Source organism: Brachyhypopomus gauderio, unplaced genomic scaffold (assembly GCF_052324685.1).
Source record: "Brachyhypopomus gauderio isolate BG-103 unplaced genomic scaffold, BGAUD_0.2 sc54, whole genome shotgun sequence".
Classification (NCBI taxonomy): Eukaryota; Metazoa; Chordata; class Actinopteri; order Gymnotiformes; family Hypopomidae; genus Brachyhypopomus; species Brachyhypopomus gauderio.
The window spans coordinates 1,648,373-1,665,643 of NW_027506878.1; the positions used below are offsets into that span (position 1 = coordinate 1,648,373).

Genomic DNA, 17,271 nt, shown 5'->3' on the forward strand with positions numbered 1-17,271 from the left:
GGGTCGGGGGGTTGGGTCTGGGCCTTGGGGCTCCGAGGTGCCTGGGTGGTGGGAGTGGGGTGGTGGATGATGGGGATGTCCGGGGTGGGCCGGGAGGTAGGGTTCCGGACTCCGACCAGCATGTCCTCAACACTGTTGATGTCTGTCATCGTTTGTTCACTGTGCGATTGGTATGGTTGTGGGTGCATACACAGGGGTGTGGTGTATATGGGACTAGCGTGTGTGGGTGTATATGTATGTGTAGATATATATGTATATATGTATGTATGTGTATGTATATATTTATATATATGGATGGATGTATGTATGTATATGTGTATATATGTATATATTTATGGGTTAAATGTGTGTGAGTGCATACGTGTATGAAAGAAATGTATGTCTAGGTGTATGTGGATGTGCGGACCGGCTGCTCTCTGTGGTGGGGGTGGTGTGGATCCGGGCTTGGATGTGGTGGTGGGGGGGGTTGCCGCCCTGGTCTCCCCGGGTCGACCGCTCCCTGCCTTGAGCTGGGGGGGCAGTGAAGTTCGGTGCTCAATGAGCCAGCTAGCAAGCTGGCTCTCCTCTTCCAGAGGACCCTTTCCTCTGGACCTAAGCATTCCCACCCACCCCCCCCCCCCCCCCCCCCACACACACACACACACACACACACACACACACATCCTTGCTCATTTAGGATTCTGGGGACAGGCGGGTACCCAGAGGTTGACGAGGTGGGCCTGCTGCCATGGTTCACCCGTCTCCTCACCACTGTCTGTCTTTCAGTTTTTACTGCACTTTAGACATTGAGGGCCTTTGAGGGGACGGTGTGGACATGCACTCACGTTTGTCCTAGCACCTGTCCCCTCAATTTTAACTGCACCATAGTATCACACACTACGACACATGCATATACACCAACACCTACACACAACACTGGGGGTGGAGGGGTGGGAAGGCCTTCCTTCACCCACTTCCTGCTCCTTGCCGGGGCGGGGGGGGGTTGCTGGCACGGGACTGGGCTGGTGGCTTCCTAGGACCGCTACCGGTCCTTGCTGGTCCAGCCATTTGCCCCTGCCGCAGAGGGTGTGCTAGTCTGGATAAGTGTGTGTCTCTGTCCTTGTTTTCTTCTTGTTTCTGAATGGGTGGATGAATGAGTGCGTGTTGGAGGGAGGGGACATATGGCCAGGTTTGGAGGCGTGAGGGTGAATTTGAGTGTATGTGTGTGTGTGTGTGTGTGGGGGTGGGTGTGTACATGGTGGGGGTGTATAGGGGCGAATGTAGGGTGGGTTTGGTTATGTGGGTGAGGACAGCTGGTTCTGGGTCGGGGCTGGTCGTGCCCGGTTCACTCATGGACACTCCCCTGAGACTACTGCACCACTCCAGAGGGGGGGCGCCTTGGAGCTCCGGAGTCCGGCTTGGCCCCCCGGCGTGGGGGCGGTTGGCCCGCTCCCCTGGGCGGTGGTGGTATGGGGCGGCCGGGTGCTCCTCGGCGGGAGGTGGGCCCTGCCGGGTGGTGGGTGGCTTTCCGGGCGCGTGGCGCCGTGGTTTTGCCGCTGGCCCCTGGGGGGGGGGGGGCATCCTGGGGGGGAGGCGCTCTGTTCCCTCTGGTTCCCCTGGACCTGCGCTCTTTGACTGGTGGGGCGCTGTCCGGGGTCTCTCTCTCCCGCCTGCGGGGGCGGGCGGGTGAGGGTTTCTGGGAAGTGCGGCTCTGGTACTCCACCGCTCTGTGGGGGGCCGTGGGCGGGTGGGATTCCCGGGTCTCTCTCCGCCCGCCTCTGGCCTCTGGGGGAATGCTGTCGCAGCTACCCACCCTTGCTGGTAAGTACATTCCATACATCTATCCTATGTTGCACTTCTAGGTTGCACATAAACACACACTCACACACACCCATACATCGCACTCATCTGCACTATATGTATTTGGTTTACTTTCTGTACTTCTTTGCAGTGGTCATTTGAGCTGGTTGCATGTTTTATTTTATTAATATTATTATTATTATTATTATTTTATTATTATTATTATTATTATTTTCTTCTTCTTTTCTTTTTCTTCTCCTTTCTTCTCCTACCTCTGTCTTTTCCCTTTTTATTATTTCTCTCCCCCTCTTTTCTTGGTCCACCTAACCCCAATAATTATCACTTTGCATATTGTTATCACTATATATTGTTATCACTACACTATATATTATACAGAATTGTTATAATTGCCATTTAAATCTGTACATAAAAACAAAGTTGTCCTCCAAAGATGGGGGGGTGGAGGTGGGCCAAAAAAAAAAAGAAAAAAAAAAAAAGAAAGTAGTGTGTGTGTGTGTTATGACTGCACAGATGGGTTAAAAGCGGAGGACAAATATCGATTGGGGTGTAAAAATCACAATTGACAAAATATGGCACATTTCACATTAATAATAGTATTGCTATTTAATAGTGTATTAAATCAAGGTCCAGGACCCCTTATATTTTACACGACGTCTTCACTTTTTTGATAGAAACGCCTTCTCTCTCGTTACATTCATCCCTGATTAGTTTTTCGGGTTTGTTGTTCCCGCTGTCAGTGCTAATCTCGCGAGAACTGACACTCGGGCTACTGCAGGTTGACACGAGACTAGCGAGTCGCGAGACTAGCGATATAATTCAGTTTGGAGAGGCACTTAAATGCTTTTAAAAAAAAAAATTATATATATATATATATAAATTGTGGCTAATATACAGCCACAATTTATTTTACGGTAAAGAGCTGTTTTTTATGTATAACAGGATAATACTGTTGAAAATTAGCTGTTTTGACTGTATTATGCAGTTATTTTTTAAAACAGCAATTCAGAAGCAATGATATGAAGCTGATGTGGCTAGCTGGTGGCAATTCCTCATGTTCAAGCTTTTGATTTTCATCCATCCCCATCGCTTATATTAGTACAAGGCTTTACATTTTGTTTATCTATTATATAAAGTTCATATCAAACATTTGAAGACTAGATTACTTTTTTGTAAAGAGGCTGCGTTTTTGTGGGTGCTTTCCTTCAAGCTGGCTTTCTCTTCACCGCAACATTGAACAAGGTACATTTCCTTTTTATTATTATATTTATTAGTGACTATATAAAAAACTTTTCTTTGCTGTAGGCCTACTTTATTTTCAAGCTCAAGAGCTTGTTAAACTTAGTTTGCAGAGAGGGGGGTGTTTGAAAATTAGCAAGCTAGGTTAGGCTAAGTTGTTTTTAGCACTTTCGCTCTGCATTTACTTTTATGGAGTTAGTAATCTCCTGAATTTCGACCTTAGCAAATATAAGCCAGCATTACCCACCTATGGAACAGAAATGTAATAATACAATCATATTTCAATATTTGGAAGTCTGTTTGCTATCTGAACATCTCCGATGCCGTGAGCAGAGAGAGAACTCCTAAGCCATTTGGAAGTTAGATTTTTAAAAATGTTTTTTCATTCATGTTTTTTCTTGAGTATTTATAAAATTTGCCAACCCCCCAAATAAAAATGGTGGATAGAAAACCAACTACTGGATGCAATGCTAGTGTCATTCTGCAATTTTCAAAAAAAGAACTGTAATTGACGATTTTGCTTGCGACTTAGTTCAGTGTTGCTTGGTTTTATTTGCCAACATGTTACCTTGTCAGATCTGCGGGCATAAATCTAATGACATAGTGGCTTATGTAAAACATATGAGACTGCACAGCAGTGTCCCTAATGTAGTATTTCAGTGTTGCGTGGCTGACTGCAGTAGGACCTTCAGAAAAGTTGCAGCTTTGAAATCACATATTTACCGACATCATAAGGAACAATTAATGGAGCCTAGATTGAGCCTTGCAGCAAAATTAACTTGCCATGTTGACTTTTGTAGTGCCACATATGATTCTTTGACACAGTTTTATTCTCATCTTAAAATGCACATCAAAGAGGGACGAACTGTTGCATGTCCTTTCAAGCATTGTGATAAAACATTTACTGTATTATCATCATTTACCTCTCACATGTCTAGGCGACATAAAATATGTGCAGAAAGAAGTTTAATTGACTCTATTACTACTACAGGAGTGCTATCTGGAGCTGGTGCCTCTCAGAATAGTGACAGTGATTTGCAGTGTAATATGCAGACTGATGCTTGTGACAGTTATGAAGAACTGGACATCAGTCCAGAAAACATTGAAAAGGACTTGTTTTTGAAAAATTTGGCTCTGTTTTATCTCAAATTACAAGCAAAATTATTGCTTCCATCCTCTGTCATTCAGACAATCATTGAAGATATGCAGTCAATACACAATGTCAATCAGTCACATTTACTTTTTAAGCTGAATGAAAAGTTAGTTACACTTGGGGTTCCAGAGGCTACCATAAACACTGTGATTAATGAGCTGAAAGCAGCAGAAATCTCTTTGGGGCATGCAATACTCAAACACTAAAAACGGATCAGCGAAGAAAGACAGTGTTCAAGAATAGCTTTCATTATGTGGAGCCAATTCCAGTTTGTCTAGGAAAGAAAGATGCAGGGAAAGAGTGTTTTGCCCAGTATGTCCCAGTAAAACAAACACTTGAGGCTCTTTTTCAGTGCACATCTGTAAGGGAACAGTATCATAAAGTACATGGACGTAGCCAGTTAAAGGAAGTTATCAAAGATTTGTGGGATGGCGAAAACATTACTGAAAAACTCCTTGAAGTAGGTAAGTCATCATTAGCCTTAATCCTTTATCAGGATGCTTTCGAAGTTGTAAACCCTCTGGGGTCTGCAAGGAAAAAGCATAAAATACTTGCCATATACCTGACACTTGCAGACCTGTTGCCGCACAACAGGTCAAGCACTGATCAGATGCAACTTGTACTTCTCTGTCGAGAGCAAGATTTCAAGTTTTTTGGTCAAAAAGTGGTCTTGAGGTGTTTGGTGAATGACCTTAAAGACCTTGAGAATAATGGCATTTCTTGAAAATTTCAGTGGAAGCACATACTTCTGCAGATACTGTGACATTGACAAAGTTACATTTCATACGAATCCCCTCTTCAGAGCTACATCTCGCACACCACAGTCATACAAAGAGCATGTTGAGAACCTTGGAGGTGGTTCAGTTCATAGTGGAGGCATCAAATGTGATTCTCTGTTCAATGAGCTGTCTTTCTTCCATGTATGTCAGCCAGGGTTACCTCCATGTTTGGGGCATGATTTGTTTGAAGGTGTTGTTTCCTCTGATCTTGCATTATACATTCAGCATCTTGTTACTGTTGACAAACAGTTTACTTACCTTGAGTTAAACCGAAGAATAACCCAGTTTAAATATCTAGGTAATGATGCAAGTGACAGACCTTGTGAGGTGAACCGAGCGAGTGATAAACTTGGTGGAAATGCTGTACAAAACTGGTGTTTTTTGAGATTGTTACCAGTACTAATTGGTGATAACATTGACTCTCCTGATGAGAATCAAGTGTGGCAACTAGTTTTACTACTAAGAGAAATTGTTGCACTTGTTTGTGCACCAGCCATTTCCACAGGCCAGATAGGGTATTTGCAAGTTCTTATTGATGAATATTTGCATTTCCGGAAAAATGTTTTTCCTAATCATCGACTGAAACCCAAGCACCACTATCTGAGCCATTATCCAGAGCTCATTATCCATTTCGGACCACTTATTCGTTTGTGGACTCTCAGATTTGAGAGCAAGCACATGTATTTCAAACAATGTGCAAGGAAATTGCATAATTATAAAAACTTGTGCTCAACACTTGCAGAGAGACATCAACTTTTACAGGCATTTCTTAGTGCTGGAAATCTTTTCCCACCTACTTTTGCAGTTGACAGGGCCACAGAGTTTTTTCTAAATGACTACAATGATGCTATTAGGGAATCTGTGTCAAGTTATGATTTTCAGCCTGCAAATACTTTGATTGCTCATGAAGTAAGTGTGAAAGGCACAAAATACAGAAAGAATATGCATGTTATTATTGGTGAGGGCAGTGAGGGGCTTGAGATTGGAAAGATTGTCAAGATAGTACTCCACAATAATTCAGAAGTATATTTCATCACTGAAAAGCATAAGGCATTGTATATCCATAACATGGGTATTTACTGTTTAACACCAATTCAGAGATGCTATTATTGTATTAAACTGGACAGTCTACTTGATTATTACCCTTTGCCTGAATACAAAATGCATGGCATGACAATTGTAGTGCTTCATCATTCCTTCCTCTCAGCATAGGAACAATGACGACCATGTTTGAGGAGTTGAAGGCGATTATCCTCAGGGCTCTGCCAACTATTGATGAAAACAATGTCCAGAAGTTGATAAACCAGCTACAAACCTCTGGGTTGGAATCAATAGATGACCTTAAATATGTGAGGCAAGAAGACATTGCTGACCTGCTTCCCATCATTCAACAGCGCAAGCTACTGGATGCATTTAAAATGGGTAATTGGTGAGATTATTCGCTAGGAAATTTAAGTTTGGGATTTATGCAAAAAAGTTACTACTGTGAGGAGACCACAAGACTAAGTGTAACACTGATTACCAGAAAGGATCAGATGCTGTAGGTTCTAACTGTACAAAGTTTATTGCATGGGCACCAAAAATGTTTGTATGTCTATCATAAAACTGATATAATTAAAAGCAGCAATTGTTAATTATACAAGATATATATGTGTGTGTATATAGGATATATGTGTGTGTATATCTAAATCTGTCATGTATGCCAATGGAATTTTGCTCCCTAATATTGGATGCATATATTTGTATGACTTTCAGAAACAGAAATCATTACTTTGAATGTCCAGTATGAGCCTACAGCCACCTCCCCAGGAAGCAGCGTTTTGTCTTCACTGCCGTGCTCCACTCCATCCAGTGTATGGATGAGTACTTCAACAGAGTCCAGTAGCCAAGACAACTATGACCCACCCTCCCTCATAAGAAAGGTATGGACAGAAACCTTCCAGGTTCCATGGAATCTCATGCCTGTCGAGGTTCAAACAGCCATTTCTGAAGGTAAGAGACCTTCACCTGCAGCAAGACGGCAGATGGTTAGAGTGCTGGCAGATGAAATGAGGAAGTATGACTTAAACCCTACACGCTCACAATGTCTCAGTGTTTGCCGAAGCATCATCCATCAGTACCCCAAGAGTTTTGCAGATCAACGTGAAAATGGTCAATTATTAGGTGGTGGCTATACTTCACTTTTAATTCAACTCAAAACCCGAACTGAAAACCTCAATCGTACCAGCAGCTTTAGGCAACACCGTACTTCAGACCTTGGTGGTAAAAGAGGCCCTACTGACATATATGGGTGTACCAGATTCCAGCCTGACCTCCCTCCAGAGGAGACTAATGACACAGTGGAGGTGAAACGACAAAAGTTGGAGGACATATATGGTCAGGAAGGTGTAAAAGGTATTGAGAGATCAGAAGTAAAGCAGCTTATGGAAACCACTTTCTGCCTCCAGCGTCGCCATATAAATGCACTGCCAGCACCAGCTATTGCAGACGTAGGGGACAAATGGCCATACCTCTTCACCCAAAAAGGCCTCTATGCTCATTTTGAGCTTTTAACTGATATCAACGTGCTCCGTGCGCTTGAACTCATTATGGAGGAGTGTGGGAAGAATATTGTGGAATTCTTTAAGAGCAAACCCACCAATGACAAAGTTCAAGCAGTTCTGTCTGAAGATGATGGTGAGTTGTCCGTCCGTGTCATCCAGCTTCTGATGGCTCACTTTGAAGAGAGCATCGAGGGACTAGTCCTTTTTGAAAATGTAAGGTTTTATATATATGTATATGCATGTATGTATGTATAAATGTGTTTGTATGATCATTGTTCTGCCTAAACGATTAAAAATAACATTCACATTTGTTGTAGTCGTTCGCCACTGCAGCTGACTTGGAGAGCATGCTCAGCCTACCGGCAACTCCTCGGTTGCTGCTACTTGGTATGTTTATAAAGAATTCATATTACCCAACAAAAATGTATTTTGTCAAAATGATCAAAATATCTTAGCTGTCAGTGGTTAACTCTTTATCTGTTTTGTTTCAGGTGAGAAAACATCCGGCCGTATTGAGCACTGGATGGTCAGTCTTGAGGGACACGTCATCTGTGAGGGCATACAGCCAACTTTCTTGAGCGGTCTTGCTGCTGTGTTTTCCACATTCTACAGCTTCAATCTTCAATATCAAGAAGAAGCCGCATGCACACTCGAATTCATTCAAAGGTATTGTTTTCACACTTATTTCACAACTCTGATTGATAAAACTGGTAAGGTTTAACATAGTTCTGTAATATGTAAATATGCTGTATAAGAACAAATAGACAAAATGCCTATGCTAGTGGGTCACCATTGTTGCAATGTTGTGTAATATGGTTGCGCTTGACCCTGTGCTTGGTTCTTGGTGAATTGAATGAGCAACAACAAGCTAAAAGTCTCTTCCATTTAATTTTTTCAGTTGTATCCATGTGTTACTCCTGCTATTTCTCACTCAATGGAGGGCCCATTGTACAGTTTATTGCAACCTTTTGACCACTCTTGCTATGTGCAATTGTTTTGATTTAATTATTTAAAATTAATGATTTATCTATGTTATTTTATGTGTTTTAAGTGTTGTTGCAACAACTTAAAGAAATGACAATTTTCAAATTTAATTTGGTTTATATTACATGATTTAACCATATAGGACATGTACACTACATGTACTTAAGTCTTAACGGCAGATCAGGTGTGTTAAATTAGTGTTTGAAATAAATTTGTTGAGATCTTAGATCTCCTGGGCCGACAATAGTCACCCTGTTTTAGTTATTAACTGTGCAATCTGGTTAGCATAAACATTTTAATTCCTAACATCTCAAGCTTACTCTATAATTTTTCAGACGCTTTGTGGGAATAAACCCAGAGAGGGGCACAAAGGCTGGACGGGGCAAAGTGCCATCAAAGAAAACTGGCAGAGTCATCCATAAGAAAATAACAACAGTCAATCGCAACGTCTCCACTCTCTTGAGGAAGCTTGTGGATTTTGAGTGGGATTTCATATAAGTCAGTGAGCTCACAGAGTCACTCACTGACATGACACCCTATTGCTCTCTTTCATTCATTACTGTCAACAGCCGTGTGTTATACTTGTATACTGCACCATTTGCTGTACACTGAATTTTGTTTAAAGTATAATATCCTTTCAGCTTATGTGGCACATATGATCGGCTATATAGTCACATGATTCTCATAATACTAGTATTAGCAAGGTGAAATTTACAAGTATTTATACTGGCATTCTTTCCTTGATTTTGATAATGTAGCATTTTGGTCATCAATGTCTGTGACACAGCTTGAATTTGGTTATAATATGGCAGCTACAGTTTTTAGTTTGTTTTCTTCATTTATTTATGTTTTTTTTTGCTGTAAGTTCTATAAGCTGAATATTTTGTCACTGACTGATTATAGAAAATGGGGAAAAAATTGTTTATGCTGATATTGTATTCAAAGAGAAACCTGAGTTGCTGTATGTTCTTGTCTAAATGGTTTACTTTGTTGAAATTATATTTTCTTGTGTGAAAAATATTCAAATATATCACAAGTGGAATCAAAACTATTTACATTAAACAAACAAGTGTTTTGCAAGACATACCGTTTTTGTTTCATTGCTGAAGTCACATGATTGAAAATGCCATGTTAACTGTCTTCACTATGATAGGACAAATTGTTGTTTTGGTAAGACAAGCAGTAAAAAAAAAAGTTGTTTACATTACAGGAAATATCTAGCTATACCTGTCAGGAAAGGTAATGAACTACATTTTTACAGTGAAATTTTTTACAGTGTATATATAAAATATCATAATGATTGTAACATGGTCAAGTCAAGTCAAATTTATTTATATAGCGCTTTTTACAACACATCACAAAGCAGCTTTACAATTGTATGGGTCCAGATCCCTAATGAGCGACAGAGGCAACAGTGGTGAGGAAAAACTCCCCATGATGGTGGGGATTAGGAAGAAACCTCGGGAGGACCAAGACTCAAAAGGGAACCCATCCTCCATTGGGCGGCCCGCTAGCAGAAGTCTGTATTTATAATCCAAATGTAGTTCTATAGTTATAGTTCTAATTCCAGGCCAAGCAGTCACAGTCCCTTCAGTGCAGATGGTGAACCTCAGATAGGAGTTGGCATCAGCACGTCCTCTGTGGCAATGGCACATCCAAACAAAATGAATAAGTTCATAAAATGTGTTTATTATTATGAAATGCCATAATATTTCTAATCTCTCTAGGGCACAGGTTCGTTTACTACCCTTTCTGTAACGTACTAATCAGGCAGACAAGGATCCAAGTGCGGATAATAGCCGTCTTTATTGAAACAATGATCACAGAGCTATCAAACAGGTGAGGGTGCCATCTAGTTGCAGCTCCATTGAATCCCCTGTGGTTCTTTGGCCTAAAGAGAGAGAGGAGAAAAAGACAGGAGAAAATGATTATTATGAGTATTGATGTGATATGAATTTGAACTTGTTGCACATCCTTGGTTGTTTTTTATACGTGTAATGAGTGTATACGTATCCAGTAAGTGTTCTCTAATACTGTGTATTCACCCACTATGGGATATGTATATGGGTAGACAAAACTGAGTTGTCATGTGTGAGGAGTAAACTCACATCACTCTGCAGGCACATTTTGAGGCAGACCAGTTCATCAAAACCAAACAGGGCAAGACCAGGCTGAGAGCAGATGCTGTTTCCACCATTTTTGTGCATCGCCCCGCACTCAGAAAGAGGAAGCCCCCTGCACAATACGGAATGACAGAAAGAAGAAACAGTTAAAAGATGGTCATCTTGGAAGCAAGAGCCAATCCAGAAAGGATTCATTGATCAAAACTGCCACCCTAGTTTCAACTTACCTTGTGTTTTCAATCTCTCTTGATCTTCTCTCTCCCTTTGCCATCAATCCAAAGTCTGCTGAACATAATACAGATAAGTCAACAGATTAACAAAACTTACAAACACTTGATCCATAAATTACACTGTTGTGTACCATTTGGAAGTCTTAAATATGAATTCTAGTCAATATTAGCAGTGATGTATCACAAGAATGGCTCTCCTCCTTATTGTGCGTTATCTTAACGTTAGCTGGTACTCCAAAATGGATATCCTCATTTCACCTCCTCGACCCAACACACTCTACAATCACACTCAAATGTTATATTTAACCAATACTTAGCTACCCCGCAAAAACATCGCGTTTAGGTGAAATGGCATTAAGAGAGGAATTTACTATTAATAGGCTGTCGGTCGTTAATGTGAAATCTCGCTAACCGTATTCGCGTCGTCTTAGCATAGAATTAGTTCCCTAAATCTGCTTATTTAGAGGTGGATAATTCACTAAAATACTTTAATGCACATTTTAATGCACATGTTAATTTGATTCTGATGTCCTTATAATACACAATCAGATTTTTTAAGCGTACTAACCTGTAAAAGTGTATCACAGATGGTCCCACTGGTCCAGCTTGACTGCGCTGCTCGTATTTGCTGTAATCAAACGGGTCCGTTGGAGTGAACGGAGATGGCGCGACTCTCTCTCTATATGGTTCTGGTTCAGAGGGACTAGGCAGGGGACGAGGTCTAGGAGGAGAGCAGAGGTCGGTACACGGGGAAGGCAGTAAGACGGAGAGACCGCTCGGTACGTGGCATGGCACCAATACTTCACAAGAAGAGTGAGGGGGAAGATTAAATAATTGCGATGGGGAGGCGCGATGAGCGGCAGGTGAACCGCATCTACACGGAGATCATGTACACTGAAAAAAATAAAGCATTGGCTCAATGTAATAAAATTGAACTAATCAATCACAAGAATTTTTTTTCATTGACTCAATCTAAAAAACTAAATTCATGACGAATTTAGTTTTTTAGATTGAGTCAATGAAAAAAAATTCGTCTGATTGATTAATTCAATTTTATTACATTGAGCCAATGCTTTATTTTTTTCAGTGTGCGGTTCCTCACACTTTCATTTCAGCGCTTGAACCATTTTCGCCATATGCTCTTCTTTCTCGTCTCTTGGTTGCTTCTACCGGGGCAGGACGAGAGTTCTGCTGAACTTTTCTCTTGGCCAGTGCTCTCCTGTCTCCTGAAGAGCACGTGGTTCTTCCTCAGGCTCTTCCACCATCGTCCCAGCGTGCACTTCTCTTTTTTTTCAGGCGCTGTCCCCATCATCATCAGCTGTTGCTCCATCATCAGGCGGTATAGAGCCTTCTCTCTCGTCACCTCTTCTAGCTCTCTCTTCCTTTCCTCCCTCATCTTGTTCCTCTCTTGCTCTGTTTCCAAGTTCATCTTCTCCACCTCTTTCTGACATTCCGTCAGTCTCTTTCTCTCCGTCTCCCACTCTCGCTGCCTCTCCATCTCCCTTTCTTCAAGCTCCCTCTTCATCATCTCACTCTCCTTCATCTCTTCCACCTGTTTGTCCACCTTTTGCCTGAGGTTTTCTATCTCCCTCAGTCTCGCATTTTCAGTTATTTGGAGGAAGCGGATCTCCTGCCTGAGCCTGATCTTATCCAGATCTTCCCCCAGTGTGTACGCAGCCGTCTTTCTCATCTCCTTTAAACATTCCTCCTCCATTTGCTTCCTGCCCTCTTCAAGCTCCCTCTTTTCGTCCTGCAGGGTTTTACACTCCTCCTCCAGTTCCTTCTGTCTGCTCATCATTTCTTCACTCTCTCTTGTCCACTTCCTTTCAATCTCCTCGTACTCACTAACCAGCTCTCTGTTTCTTAATTTCTCCGTCTCGATTTGATCTATGGCTTTCTTTATCATGGATAATAAATCCTCAATCGTATCGCACATCACGTACTGTACACTGCAGTCCATCTTCTTTCTTATAACTCTCCACTGTCCACTACTCTGTTAATTAGTTGTATGTTCAGCTGTGATGCTGTACAGTCTTTCCTCTTTCTCAGCAAATATCTCACTGGTGTCGATCGGCCTTGACTTACGGCCTTATATACGTTCGGTTATGTTGTGTTATGTCGTTACTATAGAAACGGGATTCTACTAACTAACAACGTCATGTATTGTGACGTCTTTTAGATTATTCAATTCATAACGTCTAAGTAAACAAAAAACGTACCGCGGTTATAGAATTGTAGTACGCATATTACTAAAAATATTATTTCAGTAATAAATGTATTTCCTTTAATAATAAGTTCATTATTATACATTTATTTTTTAAAGAAAAAAAGGAAAAATATGCAGAAGTAACGCAATAAACCGCAGCATAAATGTATTTACATTTGAGACTGTTCGTATCTACTGCCATTAGAAATAATTCTACTTTAAATAATACATTTAAGTAAAGGAGTAATGAGATGGAATTGAATGAATTACATTAGAAAAGGAGAACCTTGGCAGCAAAGTAGATACATGTCAAGTTTTTTATTTAAAAATAAGGGAAATTTTCCGCTGGTCGCTGCGGTCATTCCCACCAGCCCAATCAAGGTCCAGGACCTCTTATATTTTACACGACGTCTTCACTTTTTTGATAGAAACACCTTCTCTCTCGTTACATTCATCCATCTCTGATTAGTTTTTCGGGTTTGTTGTTCCCGCTGTCAGCGCTAATCTCGCGAGAACTGACACTCGGGCTACTGCAGGTTGACATTCTCGAGATACTAGCGACATAATTCAGTTTGGATATATATAAGATATAAGATAAGATATATATTATATTACAATAGGGGAAATTTACGGGAAAATATTAATACGGGAGGATGACGGGAAAGAGGGGTAAAATATGGTAGTTTCCCGGCCAAAACGGTAGACTTGACAGGTATGGATTTGGGATTAAAAGAAGCAGCTTATTTTTCTTCCTCAAAACAGAAAATCAGGCCAGCACTATTGACTACAGTTGAATTTAAAATCAAGGGTAAAATCAAACTATTAAAAATAAGTTTAAAGATTTTATTTCCAGATGTATGTCCAAAAGTGATGGACGCGAGAGTGGGAGAGTCTCTAGACCACATATGTCAAAGTCAAGGCCCGCGGGCCAAATCCGGCCCGCGAATTGATTATCTATGGCCCCCTGCATGATATTTAATTACTATTAGCACAAACACTACATTCCCCACAATGCAACGGTAGCCCGCGAAGTCACTGCAGCACACAAGCGGCGAGGGTCTGCGCGGCGAAAATGCGCGGCGTAATCTCAGTGGCTCCGCGTGCACCTCACGAATTTTGTAACTGCGCGCACTAGTTAAACTTAATTAAGTTAAATATTTATATAGTCGAAATGATTCGAAATAATTCACTTTTTTATTCACATTATTTAATGGTTGTTTATTTTCAAAACGCCCAATCTTCACGTCTTCACGTTCTCTCATGTTTCGTCCTGGAATTACAAGAGGCTCGTATTTGTTAACGTAATACAAGAGAACTGTTCAGTCAGACAGGGGTGAGTTTCCCGAAACGTTCTTAGCGCTAAGTACTTCTTAACCTCGTACGTTTCATACGAGGTTACGAAGTACTTAGCGCTACGAACGTTTCGGGAAACTCACCCCTGTCTGACTGAACAGTTCTCTTGTGACGCTCGCAGGAAGGAGACACAACGGGCGTCGCAATGTGCAACATATAACATTTATTTACGTAAATACGGATAAGCTCAGTGCGGAGCGCAAGCAGCACAATCACACACTCACGCTGACACGTTGCTTTAGACAAAGACGAGCACACGACACTGCGCGAACGCACATTAAATAGGTGAATTACACAGACCCACGTGACCTCGAGACAAGGCACAGGTGTAACAAACGAACACGCTCACAAACAACCCACACCCACGGAAGTACAAACATGGACATAACAGCACGCAGACGACATAATGGCCTGGCGCAGTCATGGCCTGGCGGTTAGGGAAGTGGTCTTGTGACCGGAGGGTCGTGGGTTCGATTCCCAGACCTAAGGCCATGACTGAGGTGCCCTTGAGCAAGTCACCTAACCCCAACTGCTCGCCGGGCTAGGGCTGCCCACCGCTCTGGGCACGTGTGATCCACAGCCCCCTAGTAATCACTAGTGTGTGTGTGTGTTCTGACTGCACAGATGGGTTAAAAGCGGAGGACAAATTTTGATTGGGGTGTAAAAAATCACAAGTGACAAAATATGGCACAAAAAAAATAATAATAATGACACGCCCACAGGGAAGGGTCCGGAGCTGTTCCGTGACATCTCTTGTATTACGTTAACATATTTACCATTTTCAGGTACTTTAGCCTAAATTCCAGCACTTTTCAAACCTTTATTACTTTATTCATTTAATGTACAGAACATGTTTTCCTTGAAGGAAGTTTGTTTTTATCTGTTTGCTTGTTGAAAAATGTTTTCACTTGAAATTACTTACAGATCCATAAGAAAATATCGCTGTAGTGGTTATTTCCTGTCCTGTTGATAACCACTATGGTGGCTAAGCAAAAATGTCTGACTCTTCACATCCAAAAAAGATCCAAGGTCCACAGAAAGTTGTTGTCCAACTTGAGAAAATATTTATTGTAAATAATAAAAACATAATGTTTTAGAAACTCCAAACATAACTGAAACTAAAGATTACAAAGATAAACCAAAGATTACAACTGAAACAAAAGAAGAGAGAGGTGCATTGTCTGTGGCAGCCTGGCCTTCAGGATGTGAGGTCAAAAACCGTGTCTTCCTGCTTTGGCCACGCCCTCCAGGTAGCAACACCTGTTCTTATCCACGTGGCCCATCCACTGCAACCAATAGGTGGAGTACACTCAAACAAAAAAGAAGAGCACATGAAAAAACAAAAACATACACATGAATAATCGTTTTGGCTCCTACAATTGCTTTATTCATTTAAGCATTAAATAATATACACTGTGTTAGGTCTTGGTTCAATGATGTGCAATCATTTTAATATGTTTTAATAAACATTGAACCAGTCCGGCCCTCGGCTTGTAGCAAATTTGGTTTTTTGGCCCTCGGTGTATTTGACTTTGACATCCCTGCTCTAGACCCTGGCTTAGACTGCTCCATCTTTATGGCAATGTGGACAGGGAGATATAATGAATGTGGCATTAGTATGGACGAGGCTTTTCCAGTTCCTGACTACTTGTATTAATAAGTGACACAGCTGCTGTATGTTTTCGTAGTCCGGTCCAACTCGTTCATGTGTTTACAGGCTCAGTCCGCGGCCGCGCTGAGCAGGTTAGTCTGACTGGAGCGTGGGAGGTAATAACACCGTTAAACAGCAGCGTGACTACGGCCCGCAGTGCGCGACTCCTCCACGGGCTGATTAAACCACCGGCGGCCCACTAACCCATCGGCCCACCGGGGAAATCCCTGGTAGTAATGTATGCCAGTCCACCCCTGGTGGTGGAGACAGTGGGGAGATCACCAATCACTGCTAAAGGTTACACTCTAGAACTCCGTATGTCCACTGCCCAATAAGACAGTCCTCAAATAAATAAATGGATAAATATCAGATGGATATTGAAAGAGGAGATCTTTGAGAGGGTTAGATCTTTGAGGGCAGTAGATCTTTAAGAGTAGTAGATCTTTGAAAGGTGGAGATCTTTGAGAGGGGTAGATCTTCAAGAGGAGTAGATCTTTGAGAGGAGTAGATCTTTGAGGGCAGTAGATCTTTGAGATGTGGAGATCTTTGAGAGGAGTAGATCTTTGAGAGGGGAAATTCTTTAAGAGGGGTAGATCTTTGAGATGGGTAGATCTTTAAGAGGAGTAGATCTTTGAGAGTAGTAGATCTTTAAGAGGAGTAGATCTTTGAGAGGGGTAGATCTTTAAGAGGAGTAGATCTTTGAGGAGGTGGAGATCTTTCAGGAGGTTGGTTTGGATCATGGTTGAGCTGCTGGATTACGGAGCTGATGACATAAGTGGTGAGAACACAGTGAGGATGATGTGACTCTGTACCAGAGAGAGCAGCTTCAACCAGCCTGGCAGTGAATGGACGGGTGTCCCACACACATCTCCCTCTTACACACACACACACACACACACACACACACACACACACACACACACACACACACACACACACACACACACACACACACACACACATCTCCCTCTTACTTACACATCCCATGACATGAGGTCAGTTATAGAGTACACACACACACACACACACACACACATCATACACACACACACACACATATACACACACACACACTCACACACATACACACACACACATATACACACTCACACACACACACACAAACACAAACACACACAGTTACACTTGTTATATATACACAGATACAGCATGACATCAACAGCAGCCATATCTTTCTCTTTCTCTCTCTCTC

At 41.8% G+C, this 17,271-nt stretch overlaps 2 protein-coding genes and 1 long non-coding RNA gene across 6 annotated transcripts; 1 reads left to right on the forward strand and 2 right to left on the reverse strand.

The window, feature by feature from the left end:
- Positions 1 to 2,754: 2,754 nt before the first annotated feature.
- On the forward strand, positions 2,755 to 9,416 carry LOC143488747 (uncharacterized). The gene is made up of 5 exons (XM_076987628.1): positions 2,755 to 6,390; positions 6,724 to 7,724; positions 7,829 to 7,898; positions 8,003 to 8,177; positions 8,831 to 9,416. The coding sequence occupies exons 1-5, from the start codon at positions 6,186 to 6,188 to the stop codon at positions 8,991 to 8,993; spliced, it is 1,614 nt and encodes a 537-aa protein (XP_076843743.1). The 5' UTR covers positions 2,755 to 6,185; the 3' UTR covers positions 8,994 to 9,416.
- Positions 9,417 to 9,865: 449 nt separating this feature from the next.
- LOC143488769 (uncharacterized) lies at positions 9,866 to 15,742 on the reverse strand. Of its 4 annotated transcripts, none has more exons than XR_013124525.1 (5): positions 15,330 to 15,742; positions 11,417 to 11,569; positions 10,846 to 10,900; positions 10,604 to 10,730; positions 9,866 to 10,386 (listed from the first exon to the last, which is right to left on the reverse strand). It is a non-coding gene; the product is annotated as an uncharacterized LOC143488769 (long non-coding RNA). The 4 variants fall into 4 exon arrangements; XR_013124526.1 differs by lacking the exon at positions 15,330 to 15,742 and having other exon boundaries at positions 9,866 to 10,133; positions 10,259 to 10,386; positions 11,417 to 11,788; XR_013124523.1 differs by lacking the exon at positions 15,330 to 15,742 and having other exon boundaries at positions 11,417 to 11,788.
- LOC143488766 (uncharacterized) lies at positions 11,899 to 13,065 on the reverse strand. The gene has a single exon (XM_076987662.1). It carries the CDS (start codon positions 12,806 to 12,808, stop codon positions 11,960 to 11,962), a length of 849 nt encoding a protein of 282 aa, XP_076843777.1. The 5' UTR covers positions 12,809 to 13,065; the 3' UTR covers positions 11,899 to 11,959.
- Positions 15,743 to 17,271: the final 1,529 nt, after the last annotated feature.